Source organism: Borostomias antarcticus (genome assembly GCF_949987555.1).
Source record: "Borostomias antarcticus genome assembly, chromosome: 1".
Taxonomy (NCBI): Eukaryota; Metazoa; Chordata; class Actinopteri; order Stomiiformes; family Stomiidae; genus Borostomias; species Borostomias antarcticus.
The window spans coordinates 58,664,706-58,687,008 of NC_140234.1; the positions used below are offsets into that span (position 1 = coordinate 58,664,706).

General features: G+C 46.0%; 1 protein-coding gene across 3 annotated transcripts in view; it reads right to left on the bottom strand.

Annotated features, from left to right (window-relative positions):
• dlg2 (discs, large homolog 2) overlaps positions 1-22,303 on the bottom strand; it is a gene marked incomplete at both ends in the record, with an annotated part of 124,684 nt that overhangs the window by 86,681 nt on the left and 15,700 nt on the right. For 2 of the 3 annotated variants that reach the window (XM_084438417.1, XM_084438415.1), the window contains one exon: positions 708-872. In XM_084438417.1, coding sequence (XP_084294543.1) covers positions 708-872 — 165 coding nt within the window. Of the gene's footprint in view, positions 1-707; positions 873-14,905; positions 15,005-22,303 lie in introns of those variants that run through there. The other variant, XM_084438416.1, reaches the window with a different exon arrangement.

Consider the following 22,303-nt stretch of genomic DNA (forward strand, 5'->3'; position numbering starts at 1 on the left):
GAGAGGGGAGGAGGAGGAGAGAGAGAAAGGGAGAGAGAGGGGGAGAGAGAGGGAGAGAAGGGAGGAGGAGAGAGAGAGCAGGAGAGAGGGGGATAGAGAGCGAGAGAGAGAGGGAAAGAGAGAGAGGGGAGGAGGAGAGAGAGAAAGGGAGAAAGAGAGGGAGAGAGAGAGGGAGAGAAGGGAAGAGGAGAGAGAGAGGCAAGGAGGAGAGAGAGAGGGGAGGAGGAGAGAGAGAGCAGGAGAGAGGGGGATAGAGATCGAGAGAGAGAGAGAGAGAGAGAGAGAGAGCGAGAGAGAGAGCAGGAGAGAGGGGGATAGAGAGAGAGACGGGGATAGAGAGAGAGAGAGAGAGAGGGGGATAGAGAGAGAGAGAGAGCAGGAGAGAGGGGGATAGAGAGAGAGAGAAAGAGAGAGAGAGAGAGAGAGCAGGAGAGAGGGGGATAGAGAGAGAGGGGGATAGAGAGAGAGAGAAAAAGAGAGAGAGAGAGAGAGAGGGGGATAGAGAGAGAGAGAGAGAGAGAGAGAGAGAGAGGGGGATAGAGAGAGAGAGAAAAAGAGAGAGAGAGAGAGAGAGAGAGAGAGGGGGATAGAGAGAGAGAGAGAGAGAGATAGAGAGAGGGGGGGATGAGGAGGGGAGGAGAAGACACCATGTTCCAGTCACACATGGTGCTGATCCGGTGTGGGTTCTGACCGGGGCTCACGCTGACCTTGAGAGGGGAGATGTGGGAGTGGGACACGTAGCCGTGCACGTTCTCGATCTCCGACAGGTTCTTCTCCGACACGTGCACCAGCTCGGGGGCGTGCACGTCGTTGGTCAGGCATGGGAAGCCGTGGTCCTGGGGTGGGGAGTCATCATCCTGATAGCGGTACTGCTTTAAGAGGAGGAGGAGACAGGGGCAGCAGAGGAGGAGGAGGAGGAGGAGGAGGAGGAAGGATAGGGGAGGAGGAGGAGGATGTGGAACAAACAGGAGAAGCAACAAAGGGCAAAGAAAATAGTAAAAAGCCAATCAGAATACACACAAACACGTCTGACAATGGCCACTTATGCTCTACTCTAAGTATATGCTGTTACCGTCGAAAATATTCTAATAGATTAAAACATGATTAGTCATTTGTGATTTACTAGACATTTCACATCATCTGACGTCTGATGTCAATCCTTCATTCATTGTTTTCTGACATCATCAGGAGTGAACAGGAAATACATTATATGACATAAATACTAAAGACCATGTTACTGTGGTTATAATGGTGATGGTTGCCAGCAAATGATCGACAAATCGCAGTGAAGTTCACAACTAAAGCAGAGTGAAATGGCTCCGAACTGTGACAATGGGGACTGCAAATGAGGGTTCAGACATATGACGGCCCACATCCTCCAACAACCACACCCCCAAGCGTAGTGATGTCAAACGGCGCGTAAGCGGATGGGTAATAGAAGCAGGGCTGCATGTCCTTTCACAGAGAAGCAGCTGATTCAGGTAGGATGTTTTGAGACGCTGAGAGACAGCAGCAGGTAGACTGAGTGAGTGGTGGGATTAGCAGGTAGACTGAGGTTAGCAGGTAGACTGAGTGAGTGGTGGGATTAGCAGGTAGACTGAGGTTAGCAGGTACATAGACTGAGTGGTGGGATTAGCAGGTAGACTGAGGTTAGCAGGTACATAGACTGAGGTTAGCAGGTACATAGACTGAGGTTAGCAGGTACAGACTGAGGTTAGCAGGTACATAGACTGAGTGGTGGGATTAGCAGGTACAGACTTAGGTTAGCAGGTACATAGACTGAGTGGTGTGTTTAGCAGGTACATAGACCGACTGGTATGCTTGTCAGGGAGACAGACAGGGAAGCGTGATTAGCAGGTACATAACTAAGTGTTGGGATTAGCAGGTACATAGACTGAGTGCTGTGTTTAGCAGGTACATAGACTGAGTGCTGTGTTTAGCAGGTACATAGACTGAGTGCTGTTTTTAGCAGGTACATAGACTGAGTGCTGTGTTTAGCAGGTACATAGACTGAGTGGTGTAGTTGTCAGGTACACAGACAGAGTGGTGTAGTTGTCAGGTACACAGACAGAGTGGCATGCTTGGCAGGTACACAGACAGAGTGGCATGCTTGGCAGGTACACAGACAGAGTGGCATGCTTGGCAGGTACACAGACAGAGTGGCGTGGATGGGCGGCGCCCTGCTCAAAGCGTGAGTTAATGACGGCGTGACGAACGGCCCGGCGCCTCCTCTCTCACCCAGGGAGCGTTCATCAGGGCGGGGTTCATGCATGGTGGGGGCTGGCCGCTGTGGGGGGGGGGCTGCACCGCTGGTGGCCTGTTCTGTTGACGAGAGAGAGAGCAATTCCACGTGTGACCATTCGGGGGCGACCAAGAGCACAGTAAGGGGGGAAGTACAGTACTGTAGCAGAGGAAGAGGAAGGAGGTCTTCATCTGTGTGGGACACCCGAATAAACTGCTGCTCAGAAACACAGCAGTCGCCAGGGAACTAGATCCTAACACGCAACACGCATGTGTAGCACAGAAACACAACAGTCTGCCGATGGATACCAGACAGTTAAGATCAAGATCATTACATTTACATTACATTACAGTCATTTAGCAGACGCTTTTATCCAAAGCGCCTAACAATAATTGCATTTAACGTAGGAAGAGCCAATGTACTACTACTTGCCAGAACTCACAAGTGCATCTTCTTTCTAAAACAAGTGACTAAGAGCATAATCTAGTGCTGAAGGCAAAGTGCAAGAATAGCAATCTAAAGTACAGTGCAATACAATACAATACAATACAATAAAATACAATACAATAAGTGCTTAGGATCAAGATCAAGATCAAGATTCCTTTATTTGTCACATGTACAGTTCACAGCACCCCAGAACTTTGCAGGGTTTGAATATGAGTTAGAGACTAAATCCAGTCAGATTTAGCTTTCCTCATGTTGTGCATTTACTTCTGAGTTGTCTGAAAGAAAGCCAGTATTGGGTATCCCTTGTGCGCTCTGGCACGGGAGCAGGCACAATTCCTATCATTAAACAAGGTAGACAGATCACTCGAAAACCATGGTGCAGTTCTATCTTTAATCCTAGTCTGTTTATAAGGGGCGATATGCCGGATACAACTAAACTCGAATACACAATTCCAAGTGTCTCACACCCACCACCTCCTCCACCAGTTCAAGTTGCAATGTGGCAGTGTTTTGATATGCGAGAAAACAACTGGGTATTGAGGAAACAAACGCGAGCGACACTGCCAGCTACAGAAAGACAGAACCCCTCATGATTACTCGTCGATACTCGAAGGGATGGTCACGAATTAAAATTGAGTTTCCAATCATCTGCCCCACTACCGAACCGTCCAGATGTCAACGCTGTTCGCCCTGCGTTCAAGGGTCTCTCTAGAGAAGCATCTCTTGTCCGGGTAGTGTGTAATTATACTAGGTGTGGTGTTGTTGACATCTGTTGTTTTTTTGATCGCTTTTGATTGTTTTATTGGATGGTTGGTTCTGTGTTTTGGCAATATTCATGCAAGGTATTTCCTGCCAACAAAGCTTTTTGAATTCAACTGAACTGATGGTAAATGGACTGCACTTATCTGGCGCTTTTATCCAAAGCGCTTTACAATGGCCTCTCATTCACCCATCCACACAGCGATGGCGGTAGCTGCCATGCGAGGTGCTAGCCTGCTCACTGGGAGCAATTTGGGGTTCACCAAACAGCCGCCCCCACTGAACTGATGTCTATTCGAGTGATCTCTGGGTGATGCGCTCGACAGAGGGTGATCGGTTGCGCCCTGCCCTCCCTCCAGGCCCCGCCCCCCCTCCAGGACCCGCCCTCCCTCCAGGCCCCGCCCTCCCTCCAGGGCGCTAAAGCGGGCCCACGGCCATTAGCCTTATCAACAAGGTTCCCTCTGACCCTCTGACCCTCTCCCCCGCCCCCTGCAATTTTTGCACTAAACGGACTACCGACTCTTTTGTAGTCCAAATTGCACTACTAGTGGGGGGGTTGTGTTATGTACACATTCTCTTCTTCTCCTCTGTGTAGAGTGGTACTACGTGTTAAATAGAGTCATTCAGGAGCCAGATGACTAAGAGCATCAATCTTAACGACTCACAACTGACAGTGCCAGAGTACACGGACAAGCGGCACAAGTGTTGAACCGACTGTAACAATCAATCAATCAATCAATCAAAGCTTTATTTGTATAGCGCATTTCACACCCAGAGGCAACACAATGCGCTTTACAGAGAACAAGGGAGGTGGGACGACCCACTCTCTACCAGAGGGAAGCAAAAAAACAGGTATCACCCGGGGGCCAGATAAGTGAGCTGTAAAAATTCTTCCCTGACCCCTCTCAACAAGGCGATCGAGCAAGCTCCAGGAGTATGTTTGTATGAGTTGAAGATGCCGGATGTCAAAGATGTCCCCCCTCTTTTTCAAACGCATAGATACCAACCGATTAACACAGAGTCAAGATTTCCATTGTGACGCTCTCTTCAGCTGAACCCCCGAGATCCGGCCCAGAGTCGACCCCCGGAGCTGTCCCGGACTAGGCCCTGATAAGGCGTGATGCAGAAGCCAGTGACACTAATACGACCGCATAGGGAATGCGGACCGAATCAGCAGTCCGCAGGCAGTCCTGGTAATCCTGCTGCTTTGTTTTAGGCCCGCGGTTGTATTTCAACATCCCTCCCGGCACACGTTCCCACACCGACCTGTTCCATCGGATCACCCCGCGTAATTACACCGTCCAATCAGACGCTGAGAGCTGTGAGCCACGCTGCCTGCTAATCCACCGGCCGCTTCATCGTCTCTCCTCTCTCTTTCCTTCCCTCTGAAAGGTTTCCTCTCTTTCGTTCGGGGTCAGTCGCTAGGTCATTCTGAGGAGTGATAGAGCGGTCAGTCATTGAGTCGTTCTGAGGAGTGATAGAGCGGTCAGTCATTGAGTCGTTCTGAGGAGCGATAGAGCAGTCAGTCGCTGCGTCATAAAAAAACACAAAGATGTGAAATTTGGCACACTCGTTTTGGACAGTCCCATGACCCTTGTCACCAAGTCTCATGTTGACACCGCAAACACTCTAGCACCACCAACGGGTCAAAGGTGGAGATGCGTTTATGTGACAGTAGGCCTACCGTTGGATTCGAGTTCACATAAAAAATCACAGGCCACAATTATTTTCCAATCTTCACCAAAATTGGCACGGATGATCGAGCAAGTTTCACAAAAGTTATCAGATGGATTTTTCATTTTTAAAAGTGTTCGCCCATCACAGCCAATCAAAATGAGTTCATATCTCAGTTAAACCCATCATTGCTCAATTCACATAAAACTTGCTATCACTGTTTACAGCTGTGCTTTTAACATTGAGTCGAGTTGCCATGGAGTCCGCCTTGCTGGACTGCGTGGTCCCCTTATCCCTGCTTACAGGAATATTCTAGATTTATATCCAGATCTATGATCGAGAAATATAGAGATCACTAGGACTTCCTGGTTCAATAACAGTTTGATACCATAAGATACAAAGTAAGGTAAAATAGTCCCCTTGATAGGTTTTTTTAACCATATCGTGATGGATTGGTAACACTCAAGTCAACACTGAAATATAGTAGGACTCACCTAGGACCCTCCACTCTCAGATCTCAAGATAATGAGCAGGGGTCTAACAATGGACAACTACGTTAAAGGTCTTTAAACCAGGTGCAGCAGTTTTCTGTTGAGTAGTTCAACCACTGTGCATCTGTCACTCATTCCCACACAGTGACGGTGTTTGACAAGGATCAGACTCAACCCCTAGGGAGTTAGGCCCGCAGTCAGTTTACCCATCATGCATTTGGAGTAGATCTGGGGTCCAGTTTCTCTTTTGTCTTGCCATCCTCCTGAACGAGTTTGTACTTTACTTTTTAAAATACAGTAAAAACGCAATACAGTGTGTCCTCACGAGTCACAAATAGCACTCGTGCACACTCACATCACATCACTCACTATTCATTTCCTTTCAAATGTTCAAGCTACAGTGCCAATGGGTACAAGCCCTTATTGGGCCCCAGTCCACGTTTCTGAGGTACAGTAGGAACAAGACAGGGAATGTGAGGGAGGAGACTTCGTAATATGGGCAGACACTGGAATACACGCACGCATACACATACACACACACACACACACACACACGCACACACACACACACACACAGGAGAGGGGCACATGTGAGAAGCACTGCCCAGTCCCTCTGCCAACACGAACAGTTCAGCTGAGCAGAAGCCTGACATCCACCATGCAGCCGTAGGGTTGGACAGGTCACTACTCCTGTCGGCGCCCATCTTACAACGGCACACCAACGATGGACAATAGGACGCAAAGATGAATTCCCCTTGTACCACAGAGGGTTAGACTGAGAAACACACGACGGAACACAGAGGGACGCTCATACAAACTGGATCCAGTGGCCGATTAAATACTTTCTACTGTAAATACCCTGTAGAAACATGGCATTTATGCATGCACTACAAAATGTAGGTCACGCTGATTTAAATATCCTCTGGTAAGATCTCCCAGCATGGAGAGGTAGTGATGGGAAGCCGTTATGATCTGATCTGATCTGATCGATGGTCACATCTAAGACCAGGCTGGGACGATAGCTGAGCAGCGAGAAGCTCAGTGACCTGGTATAAAGTACGAGAGCCTCTGCCAGATACATCCTGAGGGTGTTTCCAGCTGGACGATGGTTGATCTGATGATACAAGATGATACAAGCCACACAATAGATCATACAAACAATAACGCACGTCAATAATATCCAATTTACTAGTATCAATATAAAACATATATACTAGTCAAATATACTATCGATATCAAATACACTAGTATCAATATCACATATAGGCTACTAGTATCTATATGAAACATATATATATATATATATATATATATATTTGTTTTTTTATTTTATTTTATTTATTTATTTATTTATTTATTTTATTTATTTTATTTTTTATTTTATAAACCACCATGTAGTCAATGCCATGACCAAGTGAGAAGCAGATGTTTGTTTACAGACTGTTCCATATTAATGTTGTCTCCTGGGTAAGTCTGTACTTCCAACACTGTAACTCTGGTCATGGCTGATATTGCTACTGTAACTCTGGTCATGGCTGATATTGCTACTGCAATTGATACTTATCAAGGCTCATCAAATCAAATCAACTTTTATTTATATAGCGCATATATAATCATAATCATACACAAAGGCAACACAACGTGCTTCACAGAAAGAGGCGGGGAGATGTACGTACTGATCCTGATCCTACCGCTCATTTTCCAGAGGGAAGCAAAATAAAATGTTCATCCATTTGGGCCAAGAGAGGAGAACTGTGAAACGTCTCCCCTCACCTCTATGGGACTGATACTGTAACTCTGGTCATGGCACTGAGGGTGTGAGCCTACTGCAGCATGGTTCAACCCACGGACCGCTACTTCAACCATGACTGACTTGTGCTCGGGGGAGAGAGAGAGAGAGAGACAGCTGGGCCAGGAAGAGAAGAGGTAATGTCCTTTCGCTTGGTAAAAGAGGGAGCACAAGAGTCTAGTGCATAATGAGGATATTCTATTTATACACACACACTTTCATTATACACACTCCTCCTCATTATAGAGACACAATGGAAGCACTTTCCTCCAGGTAGACAGACGAGGCCTTTTCTTTGATCAATAAAGCCTGGCCAATTAAAAAGCAATCACTCCTGACATCTAGTAATGACCATGGAACTCAGCTGTTACCTTCTAGAAAGGGAACATAGTGGTATTTGTAGAGATCTTTAAAAAGCAGGGGAGGTTTAAGAGCTAGACTAGCAATTTACTTTGATCGTAATTTCTAAGGCGGCGATCTCAGTAGATATTCTCCCTGATGGTAATTGTGTGGGATGTGACACATCAGAACTAGAGGGAGGAGTCTCTAGAGGAGGCGAAGTCTTATTTCTGAGAGCCACTGCCTTTTTGGAAACCCTATCATCCTACCCAAAAAAGAGCGAGTCTCTGTATCCTCTGTATCTGCTCCCGTTCACATTTCCTTGGACAACATCGGCCTGATAGCGTTCGTATTTGACACGCGTATCCACATGCGTCCCAGATAGACAGTGAAGTCAAGCCAGCCAATAGGCTCTGTGCACCAGCTCCACTACTTCCTGAAAGGAAGTGGGCATCTTTATTTCCTGTCCTATACTATTGGATTAAGTGATTGATCAGGTGTGCGGTACACCCAGCGCACACCTGATAAATCACTTAATCCAATAGTATAGGACAGGAAATAAAGTTGCCCACTTCCTTTCAGGAAGTAGTGGAGCTGGTGCACAGAGCCTACCCAGATAGCAAGCGGATCTGGGCCATATACAGGCCAGATCTGCCCCTTGTGGCTTAGTTCCGGCCCATATATGGCCCAGAATCATTACACATCTGCTTGCTATCTGGGTATAGAAATACTGCTCTAAATTGAACCCTGCCCTGATACACAAGCTGAGCAATCCTCGCGGCAGCGTTCAGCGCCAGATGGCTACTCCAGAATTATTTTGTCTGCGCATACTTGCTTCCGATCAGGTTTTCGTGGCGATTTTTTTTGTCAGAACATCAACGGACATCAGTCACCACTCTGTGATTTTCCTGTCGTTGAAAATTAGAGTTTATGATGTTTTTGAGGGGTTTTCTATATGCACCTATGGATCCATTGAATGTGTTGGCGACGGCTATATCTTGAGAGTGCACCGTTTGACAAAACTTTGATATCGGCCGTTGTATATGATCGTAAATAACCTTTTAACATGGCTTATAATGCTAAATTCCTAATGCTAAAATTAGAGATCCTAATAAAAACAAAACAAAACAAAAAAAATCTGAACTTGTCCTTTAAGCAACACTTTAAGCAAGCCTAACACAGCATGTTCACAAGATAAATAAAATCACTGACAATAAGACAGAATGAAGTTTGAAGGTTATCACTCCAGGAAGGTCCCTTTCCTCCCAGAGTTCCTGCAGGCGTGGGGCTGTGTGTGTGTGTGTGTGTGTGTGTGTGTGTGTGTGTGTGTGTGTGTGTGTGTGTGTGTGTGTGTGTGTGTGTGGGGAGGGGGGGTTAGGGTTAGAGAGAGCGTCGGAGCACACACCACAGCCAGGCCGAGGGAGAGGAGAGCAGAGTGGAAGGCAGGGGGGCATGGTGGCCGTGGGCAGATTCAGGGCTCTGTACTGGCCAGAGTGGAATCTCCTCACGGTCGTGTGCACTGCCCTCTTTTTCTGTATACTTCACTACTAATCATCACTCTGCTATACTCTATAGCCCTAACCCTAACTCTATAGCCCTAACCCTAACTTTATAGCCCTAACCCTAACTCTATAGCCCTAACCCTAACTCTATAGCCCTAACCCTAACTGTATAGCCCTAACCCTAACTCTATAGGCCTAACCCTAACTCTATAGCCCTAACCCTAACTCTATAGCCCTAACCCTAACTCTATAGCCCTAACCCTAACTCTATAGGCCTAACCCTAACTCTATAGCCCTAACCCTAACGCTATAGGCCTAACCCTAACTCTATAGCCCTAACCCTAACTCTATAGCCCTAACCCTAACTCTATAGCCCTAACCCTAACTCTATAGCCCTAACCCTAACTCTATAGCCCTAACCCTAACTCTATAGCCCTAACCCTAACGCTATAGCCCTAACCCTAACTCTATAGCCCTAACCCTAACTCTATAGCCCTAACCCTAACTCTATAGCCCTAACCCTAACTCTATAGCCCTAACCCTAACTCTATAGCCCTAACCCTAACTCTATAGCCCTAACCCTAACCCTATAGGCCTAACCCTAACGCTATAGCCCTAACCCTAACTCTATAGCCCTAACCCTAACTCTATAGCCCTAACCCTAACTCTATAGCCCTAACCCTAACACTATAGCCCTAACCCTAACTCTATAGCCCTAACCCTAACTCTATAGCCCTAACCCTAACTCTATAGCCCTAACCCTAACGCTATAGCCCTACCCCTAACTCTATAGGCCTAACCCTAACTCTATAGCCCTAACCCTAACGCTATAGCCCTAACCCTAACCCTATAGGCCTAACCCTAACGCTATAGCCCTAACCCTAACTCTATAGCCCTAACCCTAACTCTATAGCCCTAACCCTAACTCTATAGCCCTAACCCTAACTCTATAGCCCTAACCCTAACGCTGTAGCCCTACCCCTAACTCTATAGGCCTAACCCTAACTCTATAGCCCTAACCCTAACGCTATAGCCCTGTTGTAGACGACACACAGTCCTCCACAGGGCGGAAGTTTACAGTGGTCATGCAGTCGGCAAAATAGTTCATATGTAACTGTTATTTAAACATTTGGTTTCCAAATAGCCTACTGTACATTTCACAGGACAGCATACTGAGACCAAGTAAGATCAAACCATCAGCTTCCCGTCTCGGAAAAAGCTACACAAAATAGGGCTAAATGTCCAAAATAGCATACTATGCATTTAACTTGTTGAAATATACAATATACCGCATAATAGGATACCTTTAAAATAGACATTGATTTATTACAGCTACAATAGAGTTATTACAGTGGTCAGAATGATTAATGATATTTCCTCCATAGCCTAAACACAAATTGCCCAGGGGGTGGTACTGTACAGTAGTGTGTTGAGCCATAGGAGTGAATAGAGCTCTTATAATGCTGTAAGGTTCAGAATTGTTATATATGATTTGGTCATCAGTCTCTCAGACACATTAATAGGATTACTGGAATCCATCTGAACCGCGTTACTGTTAGGTATTAGCTTTGAATTAGTCTCTCTCCAGACTACAATGGAAGAATTGCTTTTTTCCATGATGCTCCTTATACTTGGAATACCTTACAATAGACTCTAAAGCTTGAGGTACTTCCTTCAGTGACAGTTTAAATCCATGGCTCTAGACCTATGTACTTCAACCTGTAACTGAAAAATTATTATTACTGTAACTGTAAAATTATTATTATTATTATTATTATTACTGTGTATTTCATTTGTTTTATTGATATTTGTATCTCCGAATGGCATCATCTGCCTGCGACCTCCAGCACTCTCTGGATAGGTTCGCAACTGAGTGTGAAGCGGCTGGGATGAGAATCAGCACTTCTAAATCTGAGGCCATGGTTCTCAGCAGGAAACCGGTGGTCTGTCCACTCCGAGTAGGAAATGAGACCTTACCCCAAGTGAAGGAGTTCAAGTATCTGGGGGTCTTGTTCACGAGTGAGGGAACCATGGAGAGGGAGTTTGGCCGGAGAATCGGAGCAGCTGGTGCGGTTCTGCAGTCGCTTTACCGCACTGTTGTGACGAAAAGAGAGCTGAGCCAAAAGGCAAAGCTCTCGATCTACCGGTCTATCTTCGTCCCCACCCTCACCTATGCTCATGGAGGATGGGTCATGACCGAAAGAACGAGATCACGGATACAAGCGGCCGAAATGAGTTTTCTCCAGAGGGCGGCGGGGTCTCCCTGAGAGATCGGGTGAGAAGTTCAGTCATCCAGGAGAGACTCGGAGTAGAGCTGCTGCTCCTTTGCGTCGAAAGTTGCCAGTTGAGGTGGTTCGGGCATCTAGTGAGGATGCCTCCTGGGCGCCTCCCTAGGGAGGTGTTCCAGGCGTGTCCGGCTGGGAGGAGGCCGCGGGGTAGACCCAGGACTAGGTGGCGGGACTACATCACCGCACTGGCCTGTGAGCGGCTTAAGATTCCCCAGACAGAGCTGGTTGATGCTGCTAGGGAAAGGGATGTCTGGGGCCCCCTGCTGGAACTGCTGCTTCCGCGACCCGACCTCGGATAAGCGGATGAAGATGGATGGATGGATGGATGGATGGATGGATGGATGGATGGATGGATGGATGGATGGGTGGATGGATGGATGGATGGATGGATGGGTGGATGGATGGATGGATGAATGGATGGAGGGATGGAGGGATGGACAGATGGATGGATGTATGGATGGATGGATGGATGGATGGATGGATGGATGGACAGATGGACAGATGGACAGATGGACGGATGGACGGATGGACGGATGGACGGATGGATGGATGGATGGATGGATGGATATTTATATCTCTGTGTAAACTCTTCATCACTGTAATTGAGGGAAATTCAGTGCTTCCCAAGTATAAATAAAAGTTTGAAATTAAATTAAATGAAATATTGAATCGCTGTGTGCCGCCTGCTATATACTGTAGTAGTCTGTGCCACTTTCGCCACCCCAGTTGGTTTTCTGAGGGCGGGCCTAGGGGTCAAAACTGAAAGAGTGACAGGTCATAGCAGCAATGAGAGAGTGGTTCGAAGTTGCTCACCTCAGTAACGCGAAAATCATTACTGATTGGTGTCCCCAGGATTTCGGCGATACCAATCGCTGGCCAGGATTCGAAAACACGTTTTTAGTATGAAGTGTCCCAGACTCATAGAGAGATCTGCAGCATGCAGTAACGTAGTAGCAGCACAAGAACTTTCACGGGTCTGGCGTTGAGACCTGTTTGAATGTGCCTCTTGAAACTCTTCGAAGAGGGGGTTAATTAGGGCTGAAGAGCTATAGTAGTTTGCTTTAAAGTAAGAAGGAACGTTATCCTCTCTGGGTTAAGGTTAGGGACCGTTGGAGGAAGACTTAACAGCACAGAACCCCAAAGAGAGCTAGCAGAACCTGGGACCAAAAGTAATAACATTTTAAAATACCGAGAGTGAGGGCCATGGCTGAGGGAGATATCCTGGGTTTCTCTTTCTTCTGCATTTATGATTCTTTCTATAGGGTCTGAATCACCTCATTACCATGCGTGGATGCATAGCTGTCACGGCGACGACATAAAGCTCTCAGGCTCTTCAGCTCTGATGTGCTCGGAGCACCGTCGTTAGAGAGAGCAGCGCAGAGAGACACGTGAGCGCGGGGAGAGCCATCCCCTGGCACTGCTGAACGCGGGAGAGCCGAGAGAGGAGCAATGGTGACCTTTCCACCACGAGTAACGAGGAGTGACATTAAGAGGATGCGCCAACGCTACGCTAGCTCTGCATTTGTATGCCTCCAGATCTGGCTCCATTAAGTCCGCGGGGTCCCATTAATATGAGTTAACGTATTAGCAGAATAATCCCCGTAGTGCTCTTATTGCACAGAGGTATAGGTGATTCACATATTCACAAGAAGGATTCAAATGTAACGATTTGTGTATAGTAGCCTACAGCTGGCACCCCGCTTAGATACCCATGAAGAACTACTCCTGCTCGGACAATGTGCTATTCCGCCATGAAAATCAAATACTGTACCACAGAACCGCCTGGTACTGCATACCGCCACCTAGCCACCTAGCATCCGTAGGAACAGCACTTCAACAGCTCGCAGAGTACACAGAGCTAACAGAGTAAATGGTAAATGGACTGCACTTATGTAGCGCTTTTCCACCTCAGCGGCACTCAAAGCGCTTTACAATGGCCTCTCATTCACCCATTCACACACCAATGGCGGTAGCTGCCATGCAAGGTGCTAACCTGCTCATTGGGAGCAATTTGGGGTTAGGTGTCTTGCTTAAGGACACTTTGACAAGTGGACAGTTGGAGCTGGGATTCGAACCACTGACTCTTCGATCACTGAACGACCCGCTCTACCAACCGAGCTACAGCCGCCCCGAGCTAGCAGAATACTCAGAGCTAGCAGAGTACTCAGAGCTAGCACAGTACTCAGAACTAGAAGAGTAGTCAGAGCTAGTAGAATACTCAGAGCTAGCAGAGTACTCACAGCTAACAGAGTACTCAGAACTAGCACAGTACTCAGAGCTAGCAGAGTACTCAGCTAACATAGTACTCAAAGCTAGCAGAGTATTCAGAGCTAGCAGAGTACTCACAGCTAACAGAGTACTCAGAACTTACAGAGTACTCAGAGCTAGCAGAGTACTCACAGCTAACAGAGTACTCAGAGCTAGCAGAGTATTCAGAGCTAGCAGAGTACTCACAGCTAACAGAGTACTCAGATCTAGCAGAGTTTTCAGAGCTAGCAGAGTACTCACAGCTAACAGAGTACTCAGAGCTAGCAGAGTACTCACAGCTAACAGAGTACTCAGAGCTAGCAGAGTACTCACAGCTAACAGAGTACTCAGATCTAGCAGAGTTTTCAGAGCTAGCAGAGTACTCACAGCTAACAGAGTACTCAGAGCTAGCAGAGTACTCACAGCTAACAGAGTACTCAGATCTAGCAGAGTTTTCAGAGCTAGCAGAGTACTCACAGCTAACAGAGTACTCAGAGCTAGCAGAGTACTCACAGCTAACAGAGTACTCAGAGCTAGCAGAGTACTCACAGCTAACAGAGTACTCAGAGCTAGCAGAGTACTCACAGCTAACAGAGTACTCAGAACTTACAGAGTACTCAGAGCTAGCAGAGTACTCACAGCTAACAGAGTACTCAGAGCTAGCAGAGTATTCAGAGCTAGCAGAGTACTCACAGCTAACAGAGTACTCAGATCTAGCAGAGTTTTCAGAGCTAGCAGAGTACTCACAGCTAACAGAGTACTCAGAGCTAGCAGAGTATTCAGAGATAGCAGAGTACTCAGAGCTAGCAGAGTATTCAGAGCTAGCAGAGTACTCAGAGCTAGCACAGTACTCAGAGCTAGCAGAGTACTCAGCTAACATAGTACTCAAAGCTAGCAGAGTATTCAGAGCTAGCAGAGTACTCACAGCTAACAGAGTACTCAGAACTTACAGAGTACTCAGAGCTAGCAGAGTACTCACAGCTAACGGAGTACTCAGAGCTAACAGAGTACTCAGAGCTAGCAGAGTACTCAGAGCTAACAGAGTATTCAGAGATAGCAGAGTACTCAGAGCTAGCAGAGTATTCAGAGATAGCAGAGTACTCAGAGAAGAGAGGTCAGGCGCCTACCTTGCATCCGAACATCAACGACAAGGTGTTGTTGGTGCACGCGACTTTGCAGTGGCACAGCATGGGGGTGCACTCCGGGTTTCTGACAATGGGAGACATTCCATCTGAGGTGTCCCCACGGGAATGTAAAAGCTCCAGCTCCGAAGCACGGGGGATGAGGAAGAAGAGGAAAGACAGAGAGAGAGGGAGGGAGAGCACGCAGCCCGAGAGACACTTCTCTTCTGCCCCCCCCTCTCCCTCTTCCCCTCCCTCCCTCTCTCTCTCTCTCTCTCTCTCTCTCTCTCTCTCTCTAAGCTATGACCACATCTCTCCCATGCACTTCCCCACTTTCTTTCTCCCCACATAGGAAAAGCATTAGAGGACAGTAAAAATATAAGAGTATGTAGTAGTATGAATCCGTATGGTCTATAACGGTCTATAAGCTGATATAATAGTACTGTATGTATAGTATGAATCTGCATGGTCTATAACCTGATATGTCCTAAGTCAAAGTCAGGTTTACTTGTCACATGCACATCATCATACAGGTATAATGTGCAGTGAAATGGTACTTCCATCTCCAAAGTGTGCTTAAAAGTAGACTAAAAAAAAAAAGTAAAAAAAATAAATAAAGTAAATACAAACAGTACAGTGCAGTACACACTGTAAGTAATGACTGTTACCACATTATTGTGATGATTAGATGTGAAAATTAGTTATTATTATTATTATTATTATTATTATTATAATTAGTAGTAGTAGTAGTGCATTAGTATTACTATTGCAAACTACAGTATATATCTGATAGCAACATACAGAATAAACAAAGGTCCAGTGTGGTACAGTAGCCCTGCTGGGGGCCGGGAGCAGGTCTGAGCAGCAGCAGGGGGGGTGAGAGAGTGTGGGAACTGCTGGGCAGAGATTCTGAGTTGTCGGGGTAAAGGTGAAAATTGCCAACTGAAATCGTTGCAGGTTAATTTTGCCCGATGACTGTGACTGTGTTGACCCTACCAGCGTTGTACACACCGGCAAGTCAACCTTGACCTCCAGCCCAAGGAGGAGATCTGGGGCTGTTATCAGCCACCAAACCAGTCACGTGGACAGTAGAGGTGAGACACCACGCAGACAGTGTGTGTGTGTGTGTGTGTGTGTGTGTGTGTATGTCTACGTGTGTGAATGACATTGAGAGAGAGTGCATGTTTATAACATGTTAAGAAGGATGGCAGAAATACACAGCTACGATTCAGTAGTTTGTCCTATATAACTTTTATATGTTGTGATATCTAATGTAAGCAGAACGTTCTTCCATTCTTTGGTGATGTTAACCTCCAGCAAACCAACAACGAGGCCCCTATTGACATGTAAGAGTGTTCACTCCAGGGTAACACAGTGAAGACCTGCTGTAAGAGAGTACACACCAGGGTAACACAGTGAAGACCTGCTGTAAGAGTGTACACACCAGGGTAACACAGTGAAGACCTACTGTAAGAGTGTACACACCAGGGTAACACAGTGAAGACCTGCTGTAAGAGTGTTCACACCAGGGTAACACAGTGAAGACCTACTGTAAGAGTGTACACACCAGGGTAACACAGTGAAGACCTGCTGTAAGAGTGTACACACCAGGGTAACACAGTGAAGAGCTACTGTTAGAGTGTACACACCAAGGTAACACAGTGAAGACCTGCTGTAAGAGTGTACACACCAGGGTAACACAGCGAAGATGTTGTCTGTTTGCTGTGCAACAAAACAGGAAGTGGCTCATTCTACTAATTAGCCTCGTGGAAGGTGTCAGTAGGGGATTGCACTGGCTACGTACATGGAAATCATGCGTCAACACACACATGCACACACACACACACACACACACACACACACACACACACACATGCATGCACACACACACATGCACACACACACACACATGCACACACACACACACACACACACACACACACACACACACACACACACACACACACAATGCAAAAAAACTCCCATTCTCTCTCTCTCTCTCTCCATCTCTCCATCTGTATTTGTGGTATTCAGTTGAATATTCCCTCACTCATCTCCAGCCTGAAGCAGAGCTTTAATGAAGCATGATTTTAATGAGACCCTAAAGACTGTGTTATGAGTCTCACATTGTGTTGTTCACCATAAGGGAAAGGGAAGGTGTGGAATCAGTATATCTCATAATTTATTGAACGGAACACTTGATGTGTTGTCAATGCAATGTTCCCTACTGTTCTGTTATTAGCCTTTCATAAGGACACAATAACACTCATCTGGGTGATATGTGAGCACAAAAGATCAAGTGCAAGCATACATGCACGCACACGCGCGCACACACGCACACACACACACACACACACACACACACACACACACACACACACACACATACGCACACACACACTCACAATGACCAGAGGCAAGCTACTATGCAGTACATGCCAGGGAAGATTGTTGAAGTGGAAGAGCTCTGGCTTTAGCCGCTACAAACTAGTCTTGCATTTCCACGTTTCACTGTGTCTGGCTGCACTCATTACCATTCGGGGATAGGGGGAAAAATGCAGTCTTTCTTTGAACCAATCACAATTGACTGTTTAAATGTTTGTATTCTTTTAATAGTATTTTTTTATGCATTGTAAGGTGACCTTGGGTATCCTGAAAGGCGTCCTCAAATAACATTTATTATTATTATTATTATTATTATAACGAGAATATACGCTTTTCTTTAAATCTATAGAAACTGCACTGGTCTCTGAAACTAAGGAACTGCTCATCCCACACACAAGTCTCTGCTCCTACCCCCTGCTAATGGTGTGTGATACTTTAAATTAGGACCCGTGTCTATTCAAACTGCATGGTCGGTCTTGGGTGCTTTGACTGTGTTCAAAAAGTACTAATATAAACAGAAAACAATGATATGGAGGCATTAGGAACAAATTGATTGACAAAGAAAATGAAAAATTGGAATGATAAAATGAAGCAGTTGTGAGATACAGTATGGGGTCCGTGAGTAACCCAGTCAGTAGGATGAGTGCTAGGACACCTTGTGTCTATGCATGGAGCTCAATATAAGTAATATTAAACAAGCTATTCGATTTTGCATGATTTTGATATGTTGTAAGTAACATCAACCATTAGGTGGAGCAATGAGACTGGTTTGAATACTGGAGGCTTAGGTATTATGCGTGATAACAGTAGCTGTGCTTAATATTCACAAACTGTTCCATTTAATAACCAAGGACTGTTTCCTCGCCGCAAAGGCTCATTGAACTAGTAGAATGACAACAAAATAGCATGTCATTCCATTTGAGCATCTCTCACACCAGAAGCTAAAGCTTCTGATCACTGATAGGCTAAAAGATAATGGTGAGTTTTCAACCAATCACATTCAGTTTAGTTCTCCCTGTGGTCCAAGCCGTTGCATCAGACGAGCACCCTGAAGTGAGTGAAAAATGCTGTCAATTAGCATATCGCCATGAGTTAATACGCTATTATCTTTTCACTCGTATCGGGAGATTGCCTGTGATACTGCCAGTCTGACCTCATCAGTCAATCTCCAGATAAGGGCTGTGGATGGAAATGCTTACCTGTGGGGAAAAGAGCCCAGAGCTGCCATTTATAATTCAGCTCCTTCACTACAAAATCTACAGGAAGTGTCTCGGGTGTGTTGGGAGTGTGAGGTCCTCACATGCATAGCAGCATATCAAATAGAGGCTGAAGAGCTGCTTTACTACTGGGAGGCAGAGGACCGGCATCTCCAGCGTCTCCATCTTTCTTTAATCAAGATACTCGACTGCATAATACAGACTGAGAGGTCCTTTACTTCCCACAATGCCCCAGAGAAACCAGTACTGGGACTATGTGGCAATATCTATAGCTCATCTAAGTCCATCTTAATCATTATGTATTGCCACTTGAGATGGAAGACTTCTCACACATTCATTTCAAACACTGCTGGCGGGCCCATTTTGAACATGCAGTTGTACATACAGAGGCCAAATTCAAGGTAATACATGAGGACTTAGGAGCCGTATGTACCGCTGGCGGGTGAATGACTATGGCAGCATGAGCCTTGCGAGGTGCCACCATCTACGAGATGTCCGGCAGGGCGAAAGCACATTTGAATTTGCCTGCAAGAGCTCAGCACAATGTGATTCAATATTCTGAATAATATGATTGGAAATGATCTAATGCTTCTGTCTAGTCCCACCATCAGAGAAGTTGGAAGGTGTGAGGAAGTTCTCTGAGCTGTTGCATGCTGCTCCAAGACATTGCCATCTTGGTAGTCAATAACACGCACGCACGCACACACACACACACACACACACCCCCACGTGAACGCAGATCCTGCTTCTCGGCAGAGGTATGGCACAGAACATCAAAGAGACAGGGGTGTCAGTTTCTTATAATGTTGATGACCGTTCGTGCTCTTTCTCATGTTTATGACAGCCACACATTTGTGTTAGCATCACCACAGAGAAACGGTTTGTATGTTATGCTAATACAACACTGCAGCAATGCAGCAACCCTGCATGTAGGCCTGGAGCTGTGAAAGCCTCCCCCGCTTGGCTGATTGAAGATGTTTGCTCACAATGCTCACACGCTGCTAATGATGCAATTAAAAGAGCGATAGGCGATAGGGGAAAAAAAAAAAAAACTACACGCCGGAATATTCTCCCTTGTGGTTTTGATTAAAGTGCAGTTTTTCAACCGTAAAGGTGCACGTTTGTGTGACTGATGAAAGCCTGGCTGGTCTGAATGTTGCGCAATGATAAAACCAAAAGGAGCCTATTCTATCTTGAGGGGATTTTTTACTGTATTTCTTATTTCACACTCTGCTCTTGTACCCTGCGTTTGGCTTTTTTTGGGGGGGGGGATTTGCATATATAAACCACCCACTTCCTGTAATTAAAATATGTCCGTGCAAAAGCAATAGGCTCATTATAAGAGATGCGTGCAGAACAAGCAACACAGTCACTCAACAGACACAAGCTAATAATGCCGAGTGAAAGGAGCTGCAGAATCCTACCCAGAATCCTCTTCACACAGACTGTGGGTACGTCAGGAGGGTTTAGGTGGGTCACGGGGTACAGCTGTGTTGGTCCCCAGGCTTTACAGGAGGCCGACACTAACCCGGGATGAGACCGACTCTCTGAGGCGCCTGGAATCAGGTCAGAGACAATATGCATCCTTCTGCTAAAGCATTTCATTGTACAGTACATGGCACCCTTCTGCATAATGACAAATTAACTTGAACTTGAACTTGCTACACTCCCGGTATAGTACCAAAACAAGCATAATCTTGTGTTGGAGTATAGCAGCAAACTTCTAAATGCCACAGGAAGGTCCCTGTATTAGTATGATGTACTGGTATTACAGTGACTGTGAATGGACTTTCTCTACCTGGTCTGGAGAGTCAAGTCTGCAGAAAAACCCTCCATTGAGCTCTTCTTCGAGAGCGTGAGCTGAACGTGGGGGGTGTACTGGAACTCTTGGCCGGGATGGGGTTTTTGGAATGACTGCGTCTTCTCGATCGACCGCCCCCCCGTAAGCTCAGCAGTGTCACTGGCCATTCGGCGCTCAATAGCTGAAAGTGCTGATCGTACATTTTCCCGTTCAAGTGAGAAATCCTCTTTCACGAGCAACGTCCACATCAATGTGTGTTCCTGCGGAGATGTGGATAAATTAATCCCCGCTACTCACCACGCCAAGACGGGAAGTCGTGAAGGGGAAATCTAAGACTTAAAATGAGGTCACACTGACAGGAGGACAATCTACTGATCTAGTAGGGTTTGTGTTCCACTAATAAATCTGACACACCTCGCTGTATTCCAAAAAACATCATGACAGATTGAATACCGGATTGCCAAAAATAAAAAGAAGAAAGATGCGCTAGTGTTGCAAACCTGGCAACTTCCCAGGACTAAGTGCTGCAAACCTGGCAACTTCCCAGGACTTAGTTGGAACCTCCATGACATAGATGGTCAAACTTACCGTGGGTATGGGCTCATTATAGATAGATAGATAGATAGATAGATAGATAGATAGATAGATAGATAGATAGATAGATAGATAGATAGATAGATAGATAGATAGATAGATAGATAGATAGATAGATAGATAGATAGATAGATAGATAGATAGATAGATAGATAGATAGATAGATAGATAGATAGATAGATAGATAGATAGATAGATAGATAGATAGATAGATAGATAGATACTATGGGCTGTTCTGAACAGATTGGGAGAAAATAAAATTAAAGCTATTTACATAGCAGTTACATACTGACTATTATAACTGGTAGACTAGTAGATACAGTAGTAGAATCACTATGTGAGACATCACTCTTTATCTGGTTTCCGAGCGGTCGGTGGACCACATGTGATTAGGGAGTCAGGCACAACGGCCGGATTAGAGAGTCCTTGGCTGGAATCCCCCAGAATTCATTGTGTTCTGCCAGCCGACTGTCGGCGCCAAGCCCCCAGGATTCGAAATCTAAAGTGAAGGCCTATTGAACCGCGCCATCTTGGCTAGATTTGTAGTCATTTTGCTATTTCCGGTGACTTTTGTACTTGCGCAGTTGTGCTTTTCTGTCCGACGCGCGTCCACGCACGTTCCCGGCTCTCCCCGCTTTGATTTAGCAATGAAAACCGGCTTGCTTATTAACCTGTTTTTGTCAAATATATCCATTGGAGAAATTATTTTTTCATCCAGGCATCTTAGTTTTAACAGGTTAAATATAACTGAACATGTTTTGTTTGCTAGTAGATGGTATTCATTCCGTTCGCGATAACGTTATTGCAGCCAGGCTAAATTCCTCCAGGGAGTCAGTGACAGGCGAGTTGAAGAGCTTCACTCCCCGCCAGCAGGAGCTCTGGCCGCGGCTACCGCATCTCGGATAACCCGCTGAGTTCGTGGCTGCTATTTCACACTCGCCCTTGATCAATCCCAATACCGATCCATGGTAATAATGAATCAATCGTTCAGATCAGATCGGCAGTGCTGCATGCATGTTACAACATCATTGTTAGCTTTATTAACATAACCATAGACTACATTTATCTCTCTAACGTTAGGCTATCCATCTTACACCAGGCGGCCATTCGATAGCTAGAAGCGGTGCCACCGTGGACGTGGACGCGCGTAGGACAGAAGTACAACTGCGCAAGTACAAAAGTCACCGGAAGGCCAGTAAAGCACAACTGCGCAAGTACAAAAGTCACCGGAAATAGTCAAATGACTACAAATTTGCCAAGATGGCGCAGTTCAATAGGGCTTCATTGTTGATAGCGGTCAGTGAATGGAGTGGCTGTATCCAGTTCTATTAATACATCCATGGTCGGCGCGCACACCTCCCGTCTGTTTACTGGAGGAGTCTGAGCCTCCCGTGACCTGGAGCTGTC